Source organism: Pezoporus wallicus, unplaced genomic scaffold (assembly GCF_028554395.1).
Source record: "Pezoporus wallicus isolate ANWC-B61680 ecotype Strahan unplaced genomic scaffold, APGP_CSIRO_Pwel_v1 contig_8725, whole genome shotgun sequence".
NCBI lineage: Eukaryota > Metazoa > Chordata > Aves > Psittaciformes > Psittacidae > Pezoporus > Pezoporus wallicus.
Genome location: NW_026638227.1, coordinates 260,181 through 287,126, shown reverse-complemented (window position 1 = coordinate 287,126; position 26,946 = coordinate 260,181). Strand labels below are relative to the sequence as shown.

General features: G+C 46.2%; 1 protein-coding gene across 1 annotated transcript in view; it reads left to right on the top strand.

Moving 5' to 3' along the window:
* The first annotated feature begins 3,851 nt into the window (after positions 1 to 3,851).
* MYO1D (myosin ID) overlaps positions 3,852 to 26,946 on the top strand; it is a 111,614-nt gene continuing 88,519 nt past the window's right edge. The window contains exon 1 of the mRNA XM_057410036.1: positions 3,852 to 3,976. Coding sequence (XP_057266019.1) covers positions 3,882 to 3,976 — 95 coding nt within the window. The 5' untranslated portion in view covers positions 3,852 to 3,881. The remainder of the gene's footprint in view (positions 3,977 to 26,946) is intronic.

Sequence of the window (26,946 nt, the reverse complement as noted above, 5' to 3'; positions counted from 1 at the left end):
CCCTACAGGGGACATGTCCCTGCGCTGGGCAGAACTGCACGCCTCGAGCTCACCCCACTGGACCCAAGCATGGGCAGGCAGGGATGCTGGAGCTCCCACAACCCCCTCATCCATGGGGACCTCATGCCCTGGCTGCACCTGACTCCTGCATGGGCAGAGTGGCATCAAGCCACATCCTTTCTGCTGTCCCCAGCTACCAGCTGGCCACGACACAGCTCTTTGCCAGTAGCTGGAGCAGGCACATGGCTGACACCTCTCACCCAGCTCACTCCAGCTCCTGGAGCCCCAGTCCTGTCCCACTTCATTTCTGTGGATAGGCTAAACACAGCCAAACATCTAAAAGCTTTGGCTCTCTGACAGGTTTCCTGCCCAGGCACAGGCTCCAAAGCCCATTTGCAGTTTCTCAGCTTGCGGCAGCCAGTGGCAGGGATCATGCTCCTGACACATGGGACAAGAAACAGCAACTTGTAATGGCTTTTCCCTATCCTTACCACTGCTCTACGCTCAAGTGTGAAGCAGCTCCACTGCTTGTTTATCAAAAGCTGTTTGCTGCCTAATTTAGGATCATCTGCTTGTAAGTGTCCAGCCAGAGCTGTAAAACCCACAGCTGTGTTTTGCAGATGAGACAGAGGTTGGTTTCAGATGTTATTTTCAGAAAGGCAATTGTGATCCTGAGCAAAGGCAACTCAAATGGCACAAGTCCGTCCTTTAGAGTAGCGAACTGTAAAAGCTGAGGTCCTCCCTCAGAGCTCTTGAAGGAGAGCAGCCTTGCTCTGCTAATTTTGCACCTGCAGACTGAAAAAGGCACCTCATGTTTAACCCCTTAATTTCTTCAGTCTGTCTGGGCTTCTATCAGCAGCATAACTTAAAAGAAAAAACCCATCCTGAAAAGCCCTTTCAGGCCGAGTTACTTGGGGTTCATCTTCCTGCTTCTACCAAAGCTGCTGTTTGGGATAACAGAGGAGAGGATTTTCAAAGGGTGTCCACATGGTGAGTGCAGCCTCAACAGGACACTTCATTGCTTTCAATTTTTGAATCAAGGCTTTTCATCCATATGTTTTCCCATTGGAGGAGGAGGTTGCACTTGAGAACAGAGTGCAAGAGCAGAAGAACCAACAGCAGGGGCTTTTCCGTGTGGCTGCTGGGGTCTGGTGCAGGGGGATCATGCCCATACTGGGGGTGAACCTGTGTCAGGGGCTGCCCAAGCGCAAGGAATTGCTGCTGCCACAGGGTCAGTGTCACACATTTCTCTCTTCCCCCAAACCAGACCACCCAGCAGATTTTTCTGGGAAGTCACTTAATTCTCCCTGTGCTTCAGGTCCCTATTTCTAACACAAGAACTCTGGATTCTAAACCCAGGGGGATTGTAAGGGCAAAACAAGGGGGAAAAAAAGAGCAAAATAAAGGGACTGAGGCATGGATCCTAGAGAGCTGAGGGTCCACTCAGTTAGGACTGAGGCTGCATTGGCATCAGCACCTTGTAGCTGTGTCTGCATCAGGGGGCCAACACAGCTGCATCAGTGTGAAAGAATATAGGTTTTCAGATAAGAGAAAGCAGCATTGATAACATCTGCTCTTTCTGAGCTGCCCTGGGCCTGCTCTCCAGGAACCTCCCTGGTGATTCCTCTGCTCCAGCTGCTTTCCTTTAGAGAGCTGGCCGTGGATCTAGGCTCAGTTTTACTTCTAGGCTGGAGAGATCATCTACACAATCACTAGGGGCACTAGCAGTGCTGCAGTGAAGAAGTTCCATAGCCTGGAATCAAGTCACTCAGTGCCACAGCCCAACACAGCATCACCAGGGGATGCTGCTGCTCTCCAAGCTTGATGTTTTCCCAGGATTTGGAGTAAGGACTGTCTTTCCTCCTCTCTCCTTTCTTGGCCAAATCTGGTGCAAAGAGGTGCCTGGCAGGCCCCAGGCAGCCTGGGCTGGCAGAGAAAAAGAGGTTTCTCTGGCCAGGCAGCATCCTGCAGACCTCCAGGGACCATTCATGCGCTTGCAGGCTGCTCTGCAAACACCCATCAAGGTGCAGGTGTGAGCACCTTCCCTCCTGCCCCCTTCCTGGGGCACACAGGGACCAGCTCCATGGTGGTCCAAGCCCAGCAGCTGCCAGCCCAGGTAGGAGTCTCCATTAAATAATGCTAATAAATACTTTATTTATCAAAACCACATTAAAACACTCTCTCAAGACTCTCCCCTCAGCAGCAGCTCACAGCTCGAGGGTCCTGCAGGAAGCTTGCAGAGCTCCCGCAGCAGCACCAGCTCCATGGCTAGCAGAAGCTCTTGGTGACTCAGGTGACGCCTCCTGCCACAGCAGGACAACCGGGCGGCCTCCAGCGCCACGGCCCCGAGCAGCCAGGGGCTGGCGAGGGCAACAGCCACCAGGCAGGAGGCTCCGGGGGACCGTGCCTGTGGGGAGAGCAACCAGAGAGCATCAGTGCAGCCGTGCGCTGGCAGGGCTGCTGCAGGCAGGGGCCAGGCAGGGCTCCCCCAGCCCCATCCACCATAACTTTTAAGTCAAAACATTCCAGACTCAGCTAACACACAGGCATCCAGGCTTGGAAAGCAGCGGTTGCACCCAAGCCTAACGAGAATGTACCTGGTTTAGGAGCTTGTGGATATAGGTGGAATAAGCAACCTTCTTCTACTGCCTGCGGGGACAGAGGCAGAGGAGGCTGACAGGCACACCCAACTGCTGCCTTCTTCCTCAGGAAGACAAGGAGCTGAGGCTCCATCGCTGCTGCTCACATTTGCTGTGGCCCTGCTGAGGAAGAGGAGAGCAGAGCACTGCCTTCACCTTGAGCACCTCCACCTCAGCCTGGATTTCCCAGTGCATTTAATAAGCATCATGCAAAAGAGGAACTTGTGCTAACACAAATTAAAATTCAGCACATCGCATGAAGCAAGACCAGAACACACCCCGCTCAACAGAGAAAGCACACCAGGAAAGCAAAGCACAAATAAGGAAATTCAGAGTACTTGGGGGGAACATTTTTTCCTCCCAGCTCACCTCTAAAAGCTGCCCCAGCCCTGTGTTTCCCAGGAACAGGCAGAGAGCTGGGAACCACTGCCTATATCCAGGGGGGTTCATTGCTTCCACCTGTGGGCTGCAGTACCTCGGGACCCACCCGGCTGTAGGGATGGAGACTGGGACGTGGAAGGGGATGGTTCCACCATCTCACACCTGCACGTCTAGCTCCTGCTCCCAGCCAGCCATTCTTCCCCACAAAGCTCTTGCTGGTGAGGTTGGGCCTGCTCCCAGGGCCCCAGCCTTCCTTGCCCTAATTAGCATCATTAATCTGATTAGACCAAGGTCAGGACAGCAGGGCTCAGGGCACCTACAGGGTTTTTTTTTTTGCCTGGTTTTATTCCGCATTTATTTGAGAGTTTCTGGGGATTGTTTAAGAGCCAGAATGAGCAGGGTCTGGGAGGGCACCCAGGGGTGCTGGGTGCAGGATCTGATGCTGCGTGGTGGGGTCCTGTGGTGGCTGGGGGGAACCCCTGGGTGCAGGACCTGCCGCCCTACAGTGGAGAGTCTCGGGGTTCAGGATCATTCTCAAGGTGTTTCTTTGGGGGTGCTTGGATGCAGACATGGGGTGTGGGGTGTCCTCTTTGGCGCAGCACCCTGATGTGACCCCCCCAGTTCCGATGGGCGCAGTGTGCGCCTCTGTCCAGCAGGTGGCTCTCTCGCTCCCTCCCTTCGCGCTGGGCGAGGGGCGGGGCGGGCGGCCTGTCTGTTCTCGGCAGGCCGCCAGGGGGCACCCCCGGCGCCCGCTAAGCGCCCGCCGGCCCCGCCTCACCTGAGTTGGGGCGGGGCCGGCGGGCGCGAGGCGGGGCACTCGCTCCACTCCTCGAGGGCGCGATCTCGAGCGGCATTATCGCCATGGCGGAGCAGGAGAGCCTGGAGTTCGGTAAAGCCGACTTCGTCCTCATGGATGCCGTCACCATGCCCGAGTTCATGGCGAACCTCCGCCTGCGGTGCGTGCTCGGGGTGCGGCAGGGACGGGTCGGTGCGAGAGGCGGGGAGGGCGGTGGAACCCCAGCCCCGTCCCTCCTTCCCCCGTTCCTTTTGCCGCCTCGGGGGGGGGGGGGGGGGGGGGGGGGGGGGGGTGTGAGGGCTTGGGGGACCTCGTCTGCCCCGTTCTCCACACGCCTTTGGTCACCGGGTGTGGGGCGCCGGTGTGCCAGTTTAGCGACCTGAGGCGGCCCCGCTGTGAGGTGAGGGAGCACCGCAGAGGAGCTAACTCGGCACAAACCAGGGGTTTTCCGTCAGACGGAGCCAACTCAGAGGGACAAGTGGGTGTGAGGGAGCGGGGGGAGCGCACAGCCCTGCCCCGCGCTCTGTGCCGGCCTCCTGTCACCCCCATGGAAAACCCGCCTGGTCTCCTTCTCCGTCTCCTTCTCGCACACCTCTGGCAGGTGCCTGCTGTGCTGCCGCGCGGGCGAGGTGGAGGCAGGAGAGAAGGGCAGTAAAAGTGCCCAGGTTCAAGGTTGCTGCAGCCCGCAGGAGCGTGGCCGCCGTGCCCGGGCGCTGCGTTAACATTTGTGATCTTTATGGTTTTATGTCCCTCCCAGCGATGAGCTTCGGGAGGATCCACGCTTTCATTCTCTCTGAAGTACAGCTAAATCCTGAGCAGCACTGATGGGAGCACAGCCGGTGGGGACCCTCACTTTGCGGCTGCCTTTCACTTTCCGTTATAAAAGATTCATGGGAGCTCTTCCTGGTAAACTCTTATGCCCCTGCTTGTGCAAGGATTTGGTAATCACCAAAAGGAAGCCTTTGGGATAGAAACACGACGTATTGGCTGTGTCCTCTGTGTGTGTCCCCAGTTTTGCGAAGGCTTTACTCACTGTTCCTCTCCTGACGCTTCTGTTGAGAAGGTTGAAATCAGTAACTTGTCAGAGCTGTGCAGTTGTTGGACGCACCTCTGGCCATAGCCAAGGGAGCAGCGGTGGGATAAGCTTCCTCAGCTAGCAGGAAGCTATTGAGGACAGGGAAAACTGAGCTTTTTCAGGTAATTATGATGTCTCCCCTGCATGAAATCTCTAGATCTTGAGGGTTTGGCTGTATCAGCCACTGAGTGCTCAGAAGTTCTGTGCTACGGAGGTGGCTGTTGGAGTGTATCCGTCTTCTGTGGTGCTGCAAGATCAGGGCTGGGATCCTGCACTGAGGGTTATAACAGTAACCAGTGTATTTGATACTATTTTTCTTCCATGTTTTGGATTTAACTGTGGGTAGGGGGGGCATTTGTGTTTAAATACAGAGGAAAACATAATGTGAACTGTTGAGCTTTGAACGTGAGGAAGTAAATTAAGTAAATTTAAGCAAATATTGCAGTGCCTCTGAAAGCTTAGACTTGTATTTCTTTTATGCATGCCATGACACTCTAATTGTATTACAGAAGGCTCACAAACAAAGTCAGTGTAATTGGGAGGAAGCCTGCATGTAGTAGTTTGAAGTTTTATTCTTTGGTTAATGTGCACTACAAATCTAAAGCTTTGGAAAAGCATTGTTAGATAACTTAAAAATCAAGGTGGCGTGTTGGTTGCATTTAGGAATCTAATTGCACTGGTAGACTTTGCTGATGACTAGAACAGCAATTCTAGATCCTTAAAAAACAGAGGATGAAAAGCGGCAATTCTGGATCCTTAACAACTGATATGTAGTTTGATTAATTTCTTCTTTCTTGTCTCATTGCATGCTGGTCGTGCCTGAGGATGTCTGGATGTTCCTGCTGCATCTAACACACCTTTGAGTCCAATACCCTGGACAGTGGTACCAAACCCAGGCTTTTCCTTACGATACCAATTCGAACTCCACTTTCTTTTGTACCAGACACCTGTGCTGCTTTGGCTGTAACCTGCAGCTCCCCGACAGAGTTCTGCCCTTCAAGGTTGTCTTGTGTTTGTGCTGTGAGCAGAATGATCTTGTGTTGAAGAAAATTAATCCTGTTAATTTTTCTAACCCTCGTGCTCTCATCCCCTGGCTTGTCTGCACTGGGATGTTTGGGAGAGCTCAGCTGAATTTGTTAAAAGTGTGGCTTTTCAGTAAATTTGCTGAACCCTGCTCAGCCCTGTTTGATGCTGCCAGTAGCACTGAGGCCCTGGCCTGCTGACCCAGCTTCGCTCTGGGGTTAGCGCATGTTGCTCCTCTTGTTTTTACTGCTTTGGAGTTGGTAATTAACTTGCTGCTGACACAGACCCAAATTACAGCTGAGGCTCTGACCTGTTCAAGGGTTGGTTATCTTTCATGGTGTTTTGTCATGTTGTGTAGATGGCACAAGTTGCCTTTGTGCTCATCATGTGCTGAACAGAATGAAGAAATTGTTGCTTCTCCGTCATTAACTCCAAGTGGCAGGTTTGGATGGGCTCCACCCTATTCAATAAATCCAACTTTCTGCCAGAGCTATTTTTGTTCAGGGTCACTGCTTGACCCAAGATGGGTTGTGCTGGATTTAGTTCCCAAGTGAGCCCAGATGTGGGTGGAATTGAAATCATACTGGCTTTGGTGCATGCAAGGGTATTTCCCCATGGATGTCTTTAGTAGGAAAAAGAGAAATGGTGAAGTTGCACTTTTCATTGCTGTAATATTTAATGTAGTGGTGTTGACCTGGGCTGTATCAGTGTGGCTGGTTTGTTGGTGTGAGTACCTGCCTAGGTAGGTAGATGGATGCAGTGTGCGTTTACTACCTTAATTCCCAGTCCCTATGCTTCATGCCCTGTTGTTTGTAGGTTTATGTAGTGATTCAGCAAAGATATCATAGTGTTAATATGTATTTTTTTATAGCCATGCCTTACAACTACTCAACAAACTGGCCATTTCATGTGGACACTCAGGCAGTCACTGCACGTTACATGTTAATTGTAAATTAAAGTCACCTGCTCCTTGGATTCCTTAGTTCTGAGTGGGCCTTGTACCAGTGACTGGTTGTGATTCTTAGTCATAAAAATAATTAAAGGAAAAGAAAGAATCAGGACTATTGAAACGGTTGGTGTGGACTCAGGAGCTTCGTTCTTTATAGAATGCTCCAAAGCTTTAACAGAGAATTGTTCCCTAAGTGCTCATAAGGATGAATTTTTATAAGCGGCTCCATCTGATTAGTTTGCACCTTGGCACAGTCTGGCCTTCCCTTTAATCAGAGCCCTGCTGAGCTTTGTGGGCAGGTTGATTACCTCAGTAGCAGTTGGCATTTCAGTTCCTATCAGAGGACCCTCAAAACAGGGAATCTTTTTAAAATCAAAGAGCTCTCGGGTCCCTCCCTCCCAATCAAGGGTTAGTATTTGGCTGTACTCTGAGTGTTACTTGCCTGTTCTATGGGAGAACATCCTGCTCAGGACCTGTTAAAACACTTTCATTTCAGTGGGTGGTTTTGACTTAACTTGTTAGTATTGCACAGTAGGTGGAGCAAATAGGTGCTTGTGGAAAGGGAGTAACTTCAGCCTAGCTTCTCCTCGCAAGGTCTCGAATGCTTTACAGGAGAGTAAGACACGATCCCCTCTGTGCTGGGTGGTGAAGTGTTGTGGGGACCTGGCTGGACAAACCCAGTAGAGAGCTCTGAGTGGAAAGCCATGCCAAAATGCAGGAATAAAAGAGACAATGATGTATGGCAGCAGCAGGGTAGTGTTCAGGGCAGGCCTGTTTGAGCTGTGTGCTCAGGGTCCTTCTGTTCTCACATCTAATTCGTGAGCAGGTGTTGCTTGACTCATCTTTCCCTGATTTCTAGTGTGTTGCTTGTTTCTCATAAGCATTGTGCAAATCCCCTCCTGGGAACATAATAGACCATTGTTGCAGTTATTAAAAAATTCAAGGATTCATGAAAGGAAAATGGTGACAGCACCCAGTAACGTGTAATGATCATAAAATAAATATTGTGTTGTTTTGCTCTTTTTTTAACTAGTTCCAGCATGAAAGCCCATGTGGAAGCCAGTTCTTGCTGCTAAGACAGTGTCCCAGTTGTGCCAGCCCACCTGGGCCTGAGGATAGTGAAGAACTACAATGTAATGGTCTTTGTAGTTGTCTCCCTGCACACATAGTGATTTGAGCTCTTAAAGCAATACTTACTAAAACAACAGTTCTGCATTCAGTTAAAAACATGCAAAAGTGTTTTTTCTACTGTTTCTCAACTATTTCTTGCCATACAAACTCCAGCGTTTTCAAAGCTATCCTAAATTAAGGCAATAGTTCTAAATTTGTCTTTATTTCAGATACTTTTGAAAGATAGCATTTGGTATGATTAATAGTATTTTGGGTATTAAGAATTTATAAAGAAGATACGGTTCTCTGAGAATTCTCTGGGTTTGCTGCTGAGGCAAGTGTTTGCTGTGCAGGCAGTGTGAGGCGTGGGCTGCAGTTCTGTAAAGATTGTTGCAAACTGAAGCAGAATAGGGTTCAGATGCTGTAGTGAGAGATCTTGAAGGGATTTTCTTGAGACAGCTGTGTGTAGGCTATACCTTTCAGAGCTCTCAAAGACATCTTTTTCTTTCAGGTGATGTGGTGGGTTCAGTCTGTAGTACCTCTCAGTCCTAGAAATGACTTGGTTTGTGTTTTGTATGGCTGGTGTGAATAGCTGTTAGTCTCCTGGGTTTACAGCATGCTCCTCTGGAGGCAGTTTCGGACACAAAGAGCTGAAGATGGTGCTGAAAATGTACAGACTTCATAATCGCCTGCAAAAGCAGCTAAGAAGCTCTAATGCAGTTGTTAGCAGCCCCTTTTAATAGGTGACATCATAGGGTATTTTTTGTGTAAATAGGCAGATGTTCACTCTTGCAGTTCTGAAAGACCAAACTCTTGTTGTTCAGTTCAGTCTCCTCTAGGTCTGGAGACTGGACTATTTTCCTTTCATCTGTCCTCAAGAGGTCTGGCAAAACGTGCATGCATCTGGGGTTGATCAAACACTTTAATTTGCTCCCATCTTCATCTTCAGAGGATCAAAGGCCCATAAAATCATTAGAAACAATTCTTTCTCAGCAGGGACGTGGATCATTGATAGCATTAGATTCTTCACCTGTACAGCACATTTCTGCTCTTCTGTTGACTTAATCTTCCTTAAAGTATTGGAGCAAAGGGGGGCTGTCTATGTTGTAGTAATGTTTTTACACCAGCTTTCTTACCTTATGAAACATTCAGATTTCTGGTTGAAGTTGTGGTAGGAGAGATCTGGCTTCACACTAGGTAGTGAAGTGTCTTTAATCCCAGCAGAGGAAATATGTGAGTGCTTGGTTTCATTTGTGCTTTTGGTAATGAAATATTCATGCTTAATAAACATTCTTTTCATGCCTTTAAGCCATTTTAATTTCCTCATTTTAAATAGATATGAATATTTGAATTGTTCATGTGGTAGTGAATTGAAAAGGGGCTGGGAGGAGTCTGCTTGCTTCTGGAGAGAAGTGCCTGCACCATAGATGTTGTAGGGCATTCCTCACTTCTCAGATGGTCAGCAGTTAAGTCTCTGAAGCTCTTCTTGGCTTCTTCTGAACTGCTCAGCTTGCAGAGAACTGTCTTGTGTCAGAATTAGGAATGAATGGAATGAAAATTCCCCTTAGTCCATCAAAATTAGAGTTACGAGCTTGGATGGGGGCCAGCTTGATCTTTGTAAATGGAAAAGGCCATCGATCTCACTTTAGAAACAAATCCCAACCAAAGCAGTAGCAATGGGAGGCTCAAGGCCAGCTTTTGGATCCTGCGGGGACTGGATATTCAGCTTATGGAGCCAATGGCTGCTACAGGTGGGCTCAGCATTCCCTGACACAGAGCACTGAATGAGATGATCCTGGTGTGGGATTTGTTTTGCCTCCATGTGTGCTGAATTTATATAGTTTCACTGAATCTTCTTTTTCACGTCTGTCCTCCCCTGCCTTATGAATACCTGCTGTTCTCAGAGAAATTTTACAGTAGTCTTTTTATAGCAGTGTGGGTGAGGTAGTGTTTAGTACATTTTAAGACATGCATGTTGAATAATATACTAGGTCAGATTTATGAATGAGATTAGTCTTTCAGGGTACCTTACAGCTCTAAATCCTCATGCTGGGAATGCTGTGCCTCAGACCTGCCTGGTGTCCTGGCTTGCCAGCTGACATTGATCTGCATTTATGGTACTTTTCAGAGCACAGATAACAGAATGCAATTGTAGGTAGTGAGCTAGCAGCAAGCTGGGAAGAGACATTAATGTTGCATGGCATCAGGTGTGAGGAAAAAGCCCCCCAGAATCAGTTTTGTAACCAGCACTAGTGTGAATTAGCTCAACAGAAGATGCTCCTCACTGCATCATTTTTTATGCTGTTTGCGTAGAGTATATCTGCACAAAGTCAGCTGGACATTTAGGAATTCCTCAGCAACCTTTTTGCTTTCATCCTTGCCTCTTCTCTGCAATTCTTTTGTAGATTCTCATGAGGTAATATGAGTCCTGAAGATCCTCAGGGTGGGCAGTGGTTTGTGATGCTGTGAAATAGCATCCTGCTCTTGTGTTTGACTACTCTCTGTTTGAGGTGGCTTGTATCACCTGCATCCTCCTAACTGAAGTAATTTATAATCACCTTCTGAATTTCACTAACTAAAGGATGGCTGCCAGAGTCTTACAGTAAATATTAGCTAATATTTCCAATGAATCTTGTGGTGTCCTTTAGTCAAGAGCCCTTTCTATTGACTTCAGTTCAAAAATTTGTGTTTTTAGGTGGTTTTACTGCTCTACTGCTTCAACCACCCATTGCATTCCTTTCAGGCTGAGCAAGATTTTACACTACCTGAACATTTCCCCTTTGGTCATATTTACTTAAATTCCTTTTGGAGATGCAGATCTGGGTGGATATTTGACTGTTACATCATCAATTCCTGGGTCATGGTTGAATCTTTTATGGAATGAAGAAATTCTGAGGTGGGGGAGGAGATGACAGATGTCTGAGCACAGGTTTGCCTGTGAGTGCTCAGTGAGGGAGTAGCAAACACTCATTTCGAGATCTTAGAAACTGTATTCTTCTATAGTTTCTAGAAGATTCCTGATCCTTTCAGGGCTTTTTGGTTAGATTTGCTGTTGTGTGCTGATGTTTCTGTCTGTTAAACAGAGGTAAGTTTTCATTGCGGTGCTTTCAAATGCTGAAAGGACAGTTTGAGCATGAGGCTGTTCTGTCTTTCAGAGGAAAAGGGGCATTAGATAAATCTACCTGTTGAAAAGACTTTTTTTTTTCAAATCTAAATCTGAAACTGTTCCTCAGTTAGCCTCTATCTCTTGTTTGGAATGAGGTTTTCCTGTTTCTGGGGTTATTACAGCCAGATTTGTTCTCATTTGGTCTGTGTGTAGCCCATTGACACTGCACAGGGACCAGTTCTGTGAGCAGCAATGTAGATGGGCAACGCGTAGCATGCTGTCAGAGCTGATATGAGAAGCTGCGCATGTAGGAAGGGGATAGCATGTAAAGACCTCATGAATAAAACAGTTGTTAATGATAAGCTCCTCAAATGAATTATACTTTGGGGAACCAGCTGAAACTTTCTGGGCTTTGTCCTGCCATTGTCCTGGGCTTTATTTATGGTGCCTAGAATGAACCTGCAGTAGGGAAACTGAAGGGAGCTCGAGCAATTTACTGAATCATTCTTCCCAGGAAGCAGAACAGCCAAGGAGTAATGAGAACCCATATTTTAACAGCTTACTGGATGGCAGCAAAGGCTGTCTCACTCTGAACAGCAAAGAAAAACAAACTCAATCAAAACGTTCTCTTTTTCCACTGTAGGAACAACACGGCTTGCTTTAGGGAGAGCTCTTCTGTGGTATATTGAGGTGGTAAAAGCTGGTGTGCCAGCCTGCAAAACCTCTGGTAAAGGCCTTTCTGTCACGGTTATCAGGTGGACAATGAGGCTTGCATGGGGTTAGACATCTTGTAAATGCTTACAGCTAAACTTTTGCTTTTATTCAGATTGCTCAGCTTCCACTAAATAGGTTATTTTGTTTACAAGAATGAATGCTAAAGTTTCACCTTCAAAGGAAAAGTCCGGCTACTGTTGTTTGAGGCCTTTCTTCCCCTGCACTGTTTATAAAGCAACTGCATATGGAGTTTATAAACTTCCAAGGTTGGACATAGTGCCTTCCACTTCCAATACCAGAGTTTTGTGCCTTCTTGATCCTGACTTTAAAGACCAGGGGAATGAATGAAAGAGCTGTAAGTACAATTTAGGCCTCCAGGAAAATCCCAGAATCCCAGATCCTGAGCACTGGGAGTCTCTAAGTGAACGTGCTTAGAAAAATTGTTGTCCCTACATACTGCAGAGAATATACTCTCCTTTGTTTCCTAAAATACAGGAAAGATGCTGTGCTGCTTTTCCTCTTGCTTGCAGGGGACAAGTACCCCAGTATTCTTTTAAAGATGGATGTAAGCAGCTCCTTGGAGCAGTAGCTGTTAAACTTTGTTCAAAAGTACTTAGCAAGGATAAAAAAAAAATGTTATTTCCGAAAGGATTTCTGTAGCACTGAGGGCTTTTTTTGCAAATGAAAGTCCAAATTTACCACAAAAATGTCCCCGTAACCTCTTATAATTCAAAACACATTACTTGCTTTTCAAAAGCACAAGCAAATTACCAGGGAGACTTTCTAAAATAAGAATGAGGGGTAGATGTGTAACTCTGGACAATACTGCTTGATAATAAAGTGTTTCCTTTTTGAGTTTTGCCTGTGTTGCAGTAAGAACTTTGCTCTATGTGGTTTCTATCATGACCTTCAGGTGAAGAGAGCGCTAAAGAGGCGTCAGTATAGAACAAGGAGGATGTTCATCTCCCTTTCTTTCCTATTAAATGTAGCATTTGCGGCTCTAGCAAAGCAAACAATAGAAATCTTCTCTTTCTTTGTTCTTAACTTGGATTTTGGGCTGTACTGCATCCTGGCTTCCAAGGATACAGACATTCCTAAGCTAGACATCTCTCGTCTCTGGCAGCTCATTCCCCAAACCTGTATTAGTTGTCCTGAACTTTAAACCCCTCTGAGGAGATGCCAAGAAAAAGGAGACAAGTAGAAACCTTTTTAAAGGCGTAAAACTGCCAAGTGGGACTTGATGGGAAATCAAAGGCAAGTTGAAGAATTTTGAAATAATTGGACATACTTTGCTTAATTTTTCCAATCAGTTGATAGAAAACATGTTTTCTGTTAAGGGCTTACAGTTTTGGAAACTAAAAGGCGGGGGGAGCTGCTTATTGTGCTTTTAGCTAAAGTTTTGGCTGCCTTCTTTCTTTTTAGGTGCTGTCACCCCAGTTCTGTGGGTAGTGAGGGGTGACCAGTACAGTCAGTCAGCCTGGAGCACTGGGTGTCGTGGGGTTTGGATGCTGAGTGTTCCTGCTCCCAGGAGCAGAGCAGTGCTAGGCTGGTAGATAAAGTACAAAAGGCAGGGCTTTCATGACTTCTCAAAGGTGATGAGGTTGTTTTGGGGCTTTGGTTGTGATTAACTTCAGAGCCAGCCCTGATTTGTTGCTACTGAATTTGGGAAGAAAACTCTTTTACTTGATCTTGGTCTTCTGCCAGGAGCCTTTCCCATAGCTAATCTAACTGTCAGTTCAGCTGCTTTGCTACAGACTGTTTTCTCAAGTTGGTGAGTAGACCCTGTACAGGTAGACAGATCAGAGGCATTTTGCTTGTTTTGTTGTACAGACTAGCTTGGGAACAGTAAAAATGTGTAGCAAACACTATACTTGAATCATGGAAGCTGTTGAATAGGGTCATAATATTTTCAACTCCATCTAATACAAAATTTTAGCCTTCTGCCTTTCCTGTAATGTCCTTCTATCTAGAAAAAAAAAAGTTAAATACAGTAACTTAGTGAATTTTAAAGACATTTTTTTGTAGCACCTTGACTAAATTAAAGGAAAATCTTGCTCGGGTTACATTGGCTAATGTACACTATTAAACCAAAATACATTGCAGGATAGAACAAATGAACAGGTTCTTACAGAAAGCCTGGCTTGGTCTCTAGGTCTGGTTTATGTTGCACTATGGATGTGGGAGGGCTTTGGAGAGCTCAAGTATTCAGGTAGTCAGGGTCAGCATTGTGGGTTAGTTGCATCAAGACACTCTTGCTGCCTTTCCAAAGGCTGCTCCATCCCTGTCAGTTATGTGGCTGAAATCTTGTGCTAGTAGTAATTCCTACACCACTTTCACATTGCTTGTGCAGTGCCAAAGGATTTTATACCTCGAGTGCCAAAAGCGTGGGAAGCCCCATAACCAATCTGGGAAAGCTTTTGGGAGGGAGGAAAACCCCCAACCCTCTAACCTTTTGTATGGAGATGTTATGGGCTTGTCTTAGCCCAGAACAATTTAAGATAAATGAGCAGTCTCTGTTTATCTTAATGAGACATTTGATGTGGAAGCTGATAGCACCCATGGCCAGATCCCAAGTGATTTGCTGTGTAGCTGCATGTAGGAAAATGGCACAATTGTGCCCACTCCTCTGGTCATCCTGGGTGTTCACAGGGATGGTGGGAGCCTTCCATACCCTCAGTTTATCTTCTCTGAGTTAGAGTGCAGTGGATGTTTTGCAAACTAAAAACTGCTCACGGAAGACAGCACTTTCTCTAGTTTTGACCTGGGTTTTGTTTGTGCTGTGGTGCCAAATTGTCCTTTTTTTTTTTTTTTAATATGGGGAGGAAATAACATAGAAAAACATGCTACTCCATATCATGTACAAACCGTCAGGGCACTCACTGCATGGAAGTGATGAGTGAGCAGCACTGACAAATTCAACCATTCACTGGTTTTGTTTTCTCCTTTCTGACAGTTAAGCCTTTGGGCTGAATGCTGTGGTTGCTTTCAAACTTTTCTTTACAGTGATGAAAGCTAAAAACCTCTTTTAATAAGGGTGAAGATGGTTCTATTCATTCTACTCTAGGAGCATGTATTTAAGACAATAGTTGTTATGAGACGCAGGGAATAACTCACAAGTGCCAGTGGTGAATATTGTTTGTCTGTAGTCTTGCCTGTGTTTACCTCCCCGTTCAGTGGTACTGTCACTGTTGATAACCCCTTGGATTGTCCAGTATTAACTTGTATTGACTTGTCCTGCCACAGGGTTTTTACACCAAGGATTTTGCCTTTGCAATTACATCTTGCACTCAGGGTGGAAAAGTGGAGTAGCTTTCAGCCCCACAGAAACGTTGTGTGAACACAGAGAAGGTATTGGCAACTGAAGGATTTTGTGGAGCAGATAATGTCAGAATTCACTTTCACAGGAACTTTACAGTGATGCAAGAGCTGAGGGCTTTTAGGAGGGATGTCCCTGCCCTTCGGCACTTTCAGGTGCTGCTGCTGAAGCCTGGGAACTGATTTGGCTGGATATGTTGTTTCTCAGCTTGGAATGCTCATGAGCCTTCCAGGGTTGGAACCAATGGTACAAGGTGATGCTGGGGGTCCTGGGACTCCTGCTCACTTGGGGTGACAGACCCCCTTACCCCTCCGTCAGCACTTGGTTCCTGTCCAGTTGTCCTTGTTCCATCCGAGAGCTCAGCTCATAGAAGGTGTCAATGGAAACCCTCTTTTCTTGAGCACTTTTGTGTTTATTTTTTCTTTCTCGCATAGGTATCATATGTGTCAGCCTTCAGAAATGTTCTTCAGGGCCTTGCTGTTTAGCCAGCACTTGACCCTCTGGAAGCCTCAGAAGCATCACTCAGGTTACTCTGGTGCAAGTCTTTGCTGTTATGTTCTGCAATACACCCATTTTCTGGTGGTTCTGGACCCCACTGCAGTGTTTGTTGCTCCTTTGCTTTTGGCTTTCACATTTGCAAGTGTACCTTGCCATTCTTTGTGTGGCTTAGATTTTTCTTGATAGATTTGCCTGGATCATAGAGAAGGAGTTGAAATAGTGATAATATATTACTTTCATATGAAGTAGAGGGCATCTATCTGTTTTGGTTTGACTTGCTTTCTCACCAAGTGTATTTTGGGATCTCACAAAAACTTACTTATTAGATCATACTTGTGAAGACAGTACATGAGATTGTTCCTCTTATTCCAAATATGACCAGCCTGTGATCATAATCAACATTTGCTTCATCATTGTCCAGCTGCAATTCCCTGGCAAATCTGGCCAGCACCAGTGTTAATGTGAAGGTGGCTTTTTTTTTATTATGGACTTTGCTCCTTCTTTTCTATGGGCAGATATGACTGTGCTAGGAGAGCAGTTTGGGATTTCCTCCAAAGATGACTCATATTTGCCAGATCCACATACAGCAAAAATAGGACATGCCATTACAATGTGTATTATTTAGGCTACTTACTATTTTATGCAGTAAACTGAACTTTAACTGGTAGTCTTTATCTGTGAGCTTGCTTTTCCTTCCCCCATTTGTCCATCTAAAGACAAACAAAACCCCAGTTGAAGCTTGAGTATGTCTCCATTAATGTTTCTGCAGCTGTCCTGCCCTCCCATCTGCCTTGATTATATAACTGGGAGTGGAAGTTGCCCAAGGTGATCTTTCAGAAAGCAATAATGTGTCATTGCTGCCATTGCCTCTACCTCCTGGCTGGTTTCTGTAGACCTCAGCCTCCTGCTTGCAGCATGGATGTTCGTGGTTAGTGTGAGCCACACCAGGCCCATTTTCTCACTTCCTAGATAGTCCCTGCGTAATCTCCATTGCAAAGATGGTTTCACTGTTGCAAAACAACACCTGCAGGAAAGACCTGGTTTTGTGTTGGTGAACTGCCATGGAGTTGCATTTCTTGGGGGCTGTGCAGATCTCTGAGCTGATGGGATGGCGCACTGGGGGAAAACAATCTGGAAACTGTGCTATGAGGGCTGCCCAGAGAGCACAAACTGGCCTGATCAGGTACAGAAAGTAGCACCCAAGTAACTAGTGTTGTGATCTCTTCTGAGAGCATCATCATCTGAACCATCCAGAAGGAAGGTGAAAGTTCCTGATACCTTCCCCAGAGCAAGATCTTCCTCTCAGAATCTTCATCACCAACAGCAGTGTCTGCAGTTGGTCTCGCGTGGTGATGAACTTGAACACGCAACTGGAAACACATCAGGGAAACCTTTAGTTTCATGTTATAGAATCGTAGAATCGTTAGGGTTGGAAAGGACCTTAAGATCATCCAGTTCCAACCCCCCTGCCGTGGGCAGGGACACCTTACGCTAAATCATATCACCCAAGGCCTCGTCCAACCTGGCCTTGAACACTGCCAGGGATGGAGCATTCACAACCTCCCTGGGCAACCTATTCCAGTGCCTCAGCACCCTAACAGGAAAGAACTTATGTCTTATATCCAATCTAAACTTCCCCTGTTTAAGTTTTAACCCGTTACCCCTTGTCCTATCACTACAGTCCCTAATGAAGAGTCCCTTCCCAGCATCCCTATAGCCCCCCTTCAGATACTGGAAGGCTGCTATGAGGTCTCCACGCAGCCTTCTCTTCTCCAGGCTGAACAGCTCCAACTTCCTCAGCCTGTCTTCATATGGGAGGTGCTCCAGTCCCGTGATCATCCTCGTGGCCCTTCTCTGGACTTGTTCCATCAGTTCCATATCCTTTTTATGTTGAGGACACCAGAACTGCACACAATGCTCCAAGTGAGCTCTCACAAGAGCAGAGGGGCAGGATCACCTCCTTCGACCTGCTGGTCATGCTCCTTTTGATGCAGCCCAGGATACGGTTGGTTTCTGGGCTGCAAGTGTGCACAGCCTGCTCGTGTTCATTTTCTCATCAACCAACACCCCCAAGTCCTTCTCCACAGGGCTGCTCTGAATCTCTTCTCTGCCCAACCTGTAGCTGTGCCTGGGATTGCTCCGACCCAGGTGTAGGACCTTGCACTTGTTATGGTTAAACCTCATGAGTTTGGCATCAGCCCACCTCACAAGTGTGTTGAGGTCCCTCTGGATGGCATTCCTTCCCTCCAGGGTATCAACCGAACCACACAGCTTGGTGTCATCGGCAAACTTGCTGAGGGCACACTCAATCCCACTGTCCATGTCAGCGACGAAGATGTTAAACAAGACAGGTCCCAACATTGATCCCTGAGGTACACCACTCGTTACTGGTCTCCAGCTGGACATTGAGCCATTGACCACAACTCTTTGCGTGCGGCCATCCAGCCAGTTCTTTATCCACTGAGTGGTCCATCCATCAAATTGATGTCGCTCCAATTTAGAGACAAGGATGTCGTGTGGGACAGTGTCGAACGCTTTGCACAAGTCCAGGTAGATGACATCAGCTGCTCTACCCCATGTTACCCGAAGTGCTTTGAGGCTGCTGCTTGCAACATCATTGCTGTCTTCACATGGAACAGCGCCAGGAGGTGGCTCCCAGCAGGGACATTTTGTGTGGCTTTACCCAACCTGAGGTGGAAGCAAGTCTGCCACCGGAGGGGTGTGCAGGGATCAAGAGGTCTCAGCTGAGGTGGTTTTAAATCTTTTTTCCTGGTATTAAAAAGAATTGTTAAGAACCTCCTTAAGTTCCCTTTAAGTATCTACTGCATTTTCCTTGGGTTTTTTTTTAACTTTGCCCTGACTGGAGTCAGGGCAGTCTGGAATAATGTGTGTGGAATCGACAGCCCTGGTTTTTGTTGCATGCAGTTTTCCTTTGAGATGACCTTTAAGCCTTGTGTTAGTTGCATTTCCATTTAGGGAATCCTTAAACTGTTTGGTGTTAGTGGGGGGGACAACAGATAGAATAAAAATATTGAACATTTGTTTTCTGAAAGTGAAACAAACCTTCTCGTGTGTCTTCAAAACTTCACCCAGAAAATACTATAAACTGGACTGCTTCCAGAGAGGTGACAGCAGGAGGGCAGCAGAAGCAGCTCTTGGGGTGAGGAGGTCCTGAGGCAGAGGGGGATTTACCCAGCACAGTGGCAGGTGACTGCTAAGGGCTAGTGCAGTGCTTACGTCCTGCCCAGCTGCAGCAGGAGAGAAAAGGTCTGAAACTGAGAATGTTCCATGTTCCCTGAAGTATGCTGGAGGCACAGGATTTCTCAAGATCCTGGATGTATTTTAAGTTTTGGAGAAACTGTGCCTTAGAGCAGCACTAGGGAAGGCTCTGGAGAGCAGCTCCTCATTGGGTCATTCTTGACCTCTTCACACATTCAAATTCTGGGAAAGCAAAGCTTGATGAGAGCTAGATTGTATCAGGAGCAGTGAATGCATCTTAGAGTTTCACATTAGTGTCTAATCCTGTTTTGGAAACTTACTTCCTTTTCCTCCCCTTGTCATTTTATAATTTGTATGAACTGTTCAGCTGATGTTTCATGACTGTGATGAATATAAACTTTGGTTTCCTCTGTGTTCTCCAGTGTTCATGCCCCGGTATCGATAGCAGTGAACAGGGACTGAAGGTGGTCCTGAGGCTCAGTTGCTGAGTTCATGTCACCTGAGCCTTCCTCCTCAATCTGTGTGCCTTTCCTCCCTGCCCAGGAGCAGCTGTGGGGAGTGCTCTGGCACAAAGATCCCTCTGCCCTGAGCAGTAAGAGCAGTCCTGCACTCTGCTTTTGTACCTGTGTCAAAGTTTCACCCAGCTTCTCAGCTCTACACAGAGCTTATTTTGCTATGGAAGACGGTGCAGGTCTTTCTGCTGGAGAGTTCTGTGGCCCACAGGTCACTGGAACTAGTTTACAGCTATTTTATTGTATTTGTTTACTTAGAATCTCTACAGGATGCTTGTTCCTTTTCATGTCCTGCTTTTTATTGTGCTCATAGGTGGTGAGCGTCAGCTGTGAAGGAGGCAGTGCCTGTATCAGCAGCTCTGCCCAGGGGTGTCTGGCAGCACGAGGCCCATAATGTGAGACTTTTTTATTCAAAACTGACTTTTGTTTGGATGCTTCACTGAATAATCTGTCAGTAGCTGAAATAATACTTTGATCCAGGAGCTGGCAGCAGAGTGGTGCTGCCAGAAATCCCACTTGCTTGTCTGGCTGGTTCCATGGTCACAGCTAAGAAAATGCCTTTGCTCATGCTGTGGGCCACTTTGGTTCTGGGTTGCCCTTTCCAGCACAGTACAGTACGTGCTGGCCACGGTGGGTTAGTTCCCCAATGTGAGGGGAAACAGGACCATGAGGAGGCCCTGAACCAATTCCAGGCTTCATGAAGCAGCAGTAAAGCTGCTATTATAAATGAGCAATGGCTTGTAAAGGCTTGCAATCTGCTAATGTAGGTTACTGGCTGATATCATTGATTTAATTAACGGTTCTTTAATATGGTTAGATATTTTGACAGTCCTTTCCTAACCTTTCTGGTTAGATATTTTGACAGTCTGAACATGAGGAATTGGTCCCTTTTGAATTTGTGATTATTTCTCTGGGTCGTTTTACTAGTTGCAAAACCTGACGAATAAGCCTTAGCTGCACAGCATGCTGCTGTTCCTCAGCAAACTGAAGATTACAGCCTCAGCAATTGCAGTGGTGTTGAAGCAACTGGCATCCAACAAGCTGTAATTTGAAAATGGTACCACTGCTTGGCCAGTGTGCTGGTGGAGTTTAGAAGCTTTTAATACAGAATCATAGAATAGTTAGGGTTGGAAAGGACCTTAAGACCATCTACTTCCAACCCCCCTGCCAAGGGCAGGGACACCTTACACTAAACCATGTCTACCTTGATAGCTTTGTTTTGTTATATACTGCTTAGATAGATCTGAGCAGCGTGTGATGAAAGCATCACTTCTGCCCATCTTCTTAGCCTTTGCCTTATAATTACTCACTGTCAAAAGCAACTGGTGCTGTGGAGCAAGAGCCTGTGTTTAAATAACCAGTCCCACTTTCTGGGGCATGGTTTGGAACATGCTGTAGGGTGTGTGTCTGCAGCTTGTGCATTAACATTTGGTCAGTATATTGTGAAGCCGATGGTATCGTACATGCGTGCAGTGGAAGAAGCTTTTCCCTGTGAGGGTGGTGAGGTGCTGGCACAGGTTGCCCAGAGTTGGTCATTGATGAAGAGTGACTACTGGTTTGTGAAAGGACAGTAAACAAAATCTGGCTTGTTTAAATTAAAAGTGCAAATGAACCCCAAAACCTGAGATGATGGAATTACACTGTCTGTTACGAGACAAGGAGGCACAAAAGTACAAAATGTAATCAGTTCTAAGTAATGTTAAGTTTGATGGCTTTGTAATGGAAAATAACTGCTGTGCTTGGAGGTACTTGGCATAGTTTCAGGCCCTCAGGGCCTCAATACAAAAGGTGTGAGAAAAGCAGAATAGAAGGACAGGACCTGGGATGGGGAGTATCCCGGACTAGCGGATGTCCAGGATGAGAGCAGTTAAACTAACTGGTAAGTAGAAGGCCAGGATGATTGCTATGTCTGTAATGTTAATTAAGCTTGTTGGGAAAAGTAAACGACCCTTAAAGACCACCACATTCTGTATGCATGCCGGAAACATTTTGGAAAATGATGTAATATGCTCAGTAACCATATAAGGATGACCTGTATAGCAATTCGGGGACACACGTTAGGAGGAACTATCCCCCGTGTCTCCCGGCACCGCAATAAAGAACACCTGCTTGTCAACTTGAAACTCTGTTGGCAAGTTTGTTCCTGGAGTTTTCTCCGAATCAGTTACCTCCTTCCCTCCAGCCTCCCTTCTGTCCCTGCTTCTCCTCACTACCACTTTACCCCCACCAACAAAAGGTGGAAGAATTGGAGGAATAACACTGATAAAACAACACTGGGGGGCTGAGGGGAAATGATGAGTTATTGTTGCTGCCTGGTTGCGCAGGTTGGTTTGTTTTAACATACTGATCCTGTGTTCAGGGCTTCCCCTCAGTGTCTGCAGAGGCCACGCAGGAATCCTTCGTCCTGGCACATTTCTTTGTCTGATGGGTACCTATTGTTCTCCAGAATTGGATGAGCCATAGCCCAGAGGAGGTATTTTCAGGTGAACTGCCTCTTCAAGTGGTGTTAAACTGGTTTGGATCCCTGCTCTGTCTTGCTTAAGGTTACATCAACAAATCTGGACTGAGGAAAGAATTTTTCTTGTCTCGGGTTACTGCACAGTTTAGAAGGGTTTTGCATGGCCCGGTTCCTGGAACCATTGGCATTTTCACTGCTGAACTGTAATTCTTTTAGGACTGAGACACACATTTCACTACAGAAGCAAGTAGCTTCAGAAGTCAAAGCTTGCTTGCACAAGAGAAATGAAAAAAATAATTAGACGGCTTTTATCTACTCTGACTTGGGACTTTGAGAGAACTGAAGATACTGTGTTAATTTGTTTGCTTGGCTGGGTTTTCCATAGGTAGGGCCATTTCCTTACCTGTTAATGCCAGCCTGCTCCATTTAAAAGGCCCAAGAATGGGTGCTCTAGAGGAGCATTGATATGCAGTCCCAGATTCCTTTGTTCTCAAAGGCCAGAGATGAAAACAGGATATAACTAAATTTTATTTCTTTTCCTGTAAGTCTCTCTTGAATGTAGTTAGGAGGAAAAGAGTAATTTTGTAAATACATTCCACTCTCCTTTGGACAAAACCAGAATTTGTAGTAATTTTGTTGGCACTGCATAAAAGTGCTGTGAGAGAAACACTTGAACCCTGTCCTTATCTGCAAGTCTATCAAACTGTTTAGTTGTATCCCAAAGCTATAGATGCATTTTCCTACACGACTGTATACGTGATCACTTTATTCATCAGCTTCAGTTAGAAGAGCAAGCCAGAACAGCCTGTGCTGTATTTGCTAGGAGGAGCCTTGTGTACATAAAGTTAGTTTTATGCCTGTGTGTATATATATATATATAAAAAGTGGAAATACTGTACTCAGTGTAGATTTAGATGTGTACACTCAGAGTCATGTAGTAGTGACTGTTGCAGTACAATCTATTAAGTATTTAAAATTCAAGTACTAAGGGTTGTGTATGTTGAGGGTTTAAAGTGTGTCATGGACAGCTGTGGTAAATGGTGTGACTCTTGAGCCAAACCTGCACAGGATTTCTTTAGCTAATGGAAGGACACTTTAGGGTGAGGGTGTTGACAGAGTTGCTGCTTCTCACTGGGTAAGCATTCATTGTACATGGGTTTTACAGAGCTGAACTTATGGTGTATCATGGTTGACAGTTGTATTCTGCTGTGGATCACTAGTAGACACCTAAACATGGATTGCCAGCACTTTCCAAATCACAAAGTATTTTGAGAAGAGGAAATGGCTTTAACCTGCCAGAGGGGAGACTGTGATGAGCTCTTAGGCAGAAGCTCTTCCCTGTGAGGGTGCTGAGGTGCTGACACAGGGTGCCCAGAGAAGCTGTGGCTGCGCCTTCCCTGGCAATGTTCAAGACCAGGCTGGATGGGGCTTGGAGCAAGCTGCTCCAGTGGAAGGTGTCCCTGCCTGTGGCAGGGGGTTGCAACTGGATGAGCTTCAAGGTCCTTTCCAACCCAAAGCAGTCTGGTATTCTATGATTCTACGAAACAAAACCTATTCCCATCACTGCTGCTGACGCTGACACAGCATGTCCTGTATAAACAAACATAACCTGAAGCCTCAGCAGCAGCTGCATGGTGATGACTTTCAGCCTTATTTTCTACACCACCCCCTTCTCACACATCCATGATATCCTATAGCACCTTCCCAGTTTTCTGCATACACTGCACGATTAATAGAACTCTGTACTCATGACTAACTACACCTTGATCTATCCCACAAGCCATGGTGCCAAGGTACAACCATGATATTTTACAGGTTTCCTTTGTAGATGCTTGGAGACTCCATCTGCAGTCAGCTGCCCTGAGATGCTGATGTTCACATGCTTTATTGTTCTGCATTTGTTAAGCTTGTGCCCAGTGCTGAGCTGTGAATGCTGCTGGAGTATCCTGAATACAGCATTGTTTTGATACAGGCCTCCAAAACCCCAAGAATCATCTTACAGTGTTAAGATACAGCACAGCATCTGCAAGCACTCCCAAAGGCTTGCTTAGCCCTGTGGTAATATTAGAGCTCAAATAAAATTAGATGCCTTATTTAGACCAACATAGGCAACACAAATCATGCAAATAATGTACATGCAGATATTTATGCATTCATCATCCATTGCAAAGGGAGTGAATTTCTAAATGCCAACAGTATGAGCTGTTAAACCCTGATAATGCAAGGGGAACATTAGCAATGTAGAGGACTTACATGGTTTGATGATTGAAACAGATCACTTGATTTACATGCTGGTTTTTTTTCTCCTTTTAAATTCTCACTGGAAAGGTTTTGTTCATTTACTTCCTTTTGATTTTACATGGGTGTTCTGTTGAGACAGCTCCCACTCAGCAGCTGAGAGACAACTCAAATACTACTGTGAGACAGCACAAGTACCACTCAGAATTCCTACGTAGATAACCTGTAAAATATCTACAACTCATCTTCCACAGCTGAGATGACTGTGACTGATGCGTGGATTGACTCCACCACTCGTTAAAGTTGTAAAGTAGGTGTGCTTTTTATTCAGCGCTGAGATGCACGGGGATAATTCCTCAAAGTCATGCGTACCTCAGTGTTGTTTCCCTCTACATTTATTCTCTAAAGTTATATATATTCATAAGGTTGCACAACACGCCTATACATATTCATGTCCTATCCCCGCTTCGTATTATAATGAGCCAGAAGGTCCTCTGCACCTGTGCAGTGCCCCCTCTGGTCATGGGCAGGGGTCTCAAGATGAAGTAACTGAGTCTTCCTCCTGTGGGTAGGGGTCTTCAAGATGAAGTAAATGAGTCTTCCTCTTCTTGCACTTTTCACCTTTCAGTCTTCACATATGGCCTTAAGGTTTGGTCGGTATCCCAGCCATAAACCATCTGCTTCTCCCCCTTATCAGTAGATTCAGGTGTCTGCTTTTCCTTATCAATAGCTGCTTATCAATAGGACCAAGTGTCTGCTTTTCCTTATCAATAGGACCAGGTGCCTTTGTTCTGCTTAGCAGGCATTTACAACAGACAATACTTTTGTTTAAGCAAGCAAATTCCTCTAACCCCCTTGTACAACCCCCCTGTACATTGGTCAAATCTCTGCATCATGACCACACTGTCCTATTTTTAATTCTAGGCCAGTGGAACTCAAGAGCCCTGTGAAATGATTTTAAACAGGATCTTTTTGGACAACATATTAGCCCAAGAATCCAGGCAGGCTCCTACTTCTGTAAAGTATCATTTGTTAGGTAATGAATATTAGTGGCAACCACCAAAATCATAGAATCCCAGCCTGGTTTGGGTTGAAGGGACTTTAAAGCTCATCCAGTTCCAACCTCTTGCCACGGGCAGAGACAACTTCCACTAGAGCAGCTTGCTCCAAGCCCCTGTGTCCAAGCTGGCCTTGAACACTGCCAGGGATGGGGCAGCCACAGCTTCTCTGGGCACCCTGTGTGCCCAGAGGCACAGAGCACCCTGGTGCTGTGCCTCAGCACCCTCACAGGGAAGAGCTTCTGCCTAAGAGCTCATCTCAGTCTCCCCTCTGGCAGGTTAAAGCTATTCCCCTGGAACCAGGCAGCTGCTGGCTCACTCCCTCTCTTCTTCCCTCCTCCAACTGGTCCCCAGGGGGACGGGGAGGAGAATCGAAAGAATGCAAATCCCACAGGTTGAGATAAGAACAGTCCAGTAACTAAGGTATAACACAAACCACTGCTGCTTCCACCAGTAATAATAATGATAAGGGGAATAACAAGGGGAGAGAATATAAAACTAAAAGGGGAAAAGGAAAATAAATCAATAAACACGAGTGATACACAATACAAGTGCTCAGCACCTGCCAACCGATACCCAGCCCTACGTGAGGAGCGATCTCGCCTGTCTGGGCAACTCCCCTCAGTTTCTATCCTGGGCATGATGTGCTGTGGGATGGAATACCCTTTTGGCTAGTTTGGGGTCAGGTTTCCGGTCTCTGCTTCCTCTTGGCTTCCTGTGCCCCTTCTCACTGTCAGAGCATGAGACTGGAAAGTCCTTGATCGGAGTAAAGGTTACATACAACAGCTAAAAACATTGGTGTTATCAGCATTTTTCTCCGATTGAAACCCAAACAGCACTGCACCAGCTACTAAGAAGGAGAAAAATGGCTGCTACTTCTGAACCCAGGACACGCGTACCTGACTTTTGAGCTTTCTTTTTGCTGTCCTAGAGATAGTGTGCTTTAATTTGACGGATTACAAAGTTAGAGGTTATGGGTACATGGCAGTTGCTTTGTTGCTCTCCTGAGCCTGTTCTACTCTTTCCTGGTCAGATATAGGATCACTGGATAATTCCCACTCTGGAGGTCATTCAGGGCAACCTCCTGCTCAGAGCAGAGCAGTATCATTTACTGCACCAGGATTTTACAGTGTTCACGTGGAAAGTGTGAGTTTTACTGCTTGACACAGAAATCACGAGTGAGCTGCTTCCCTCCACCTGGGCTGAATAGCAACTTTTTTTGTGTGGAGGGGAATAAAACCACACAGCATTACATGGTGCATCTCTGGAAGCTTTCCAAAGAACTGTATTTTGTCTCATTATCTGTTACAAGGCTGCTTGTGCCTTCTGCTCTGCTTGTAGACATGTAAAAAGAGGATGCAGAGCTTCTTCCCTGCTGGATGAGAGGCAGCTCGGTCTGTCTGATGCAAATAGCAATGAGAGTTCAGTGACTCCCATGTTTAGTGGTTTGGCATTTTTTCAGTGCAAGGTTTAACTTCATGTTTCAGGAGCGGGATTTGAATATTAGTCCCATTTCTAACTAGCTACATTTCACAGCACTCATTAGTGGTAGCTTAGCATCCATCTTACTTTTCCTTTCCCCCACCTTACCTAGGGGGTTTGCGAAGCTCTGTGGACAACTCTAGGGTCAGCTGTGCTGGAGCTGAATCAGCCTTGTCAAATTGCAGTGTGCTCAGATGGCGGTTTGCTGAGGAGATGTGGCACCAGTCACTCAGAGTTTACTGTTTTCTTAAAAAAAAAAAAAAAAGGCAAAAAAAGCAAAAAACCGCATGACATCATTGCAAAGGACTCTTTTAACCTTCTTTCCAAAGCTAACTGCAAATTGCAGCTGAATGAAGTATTTCTGCCCCTGCC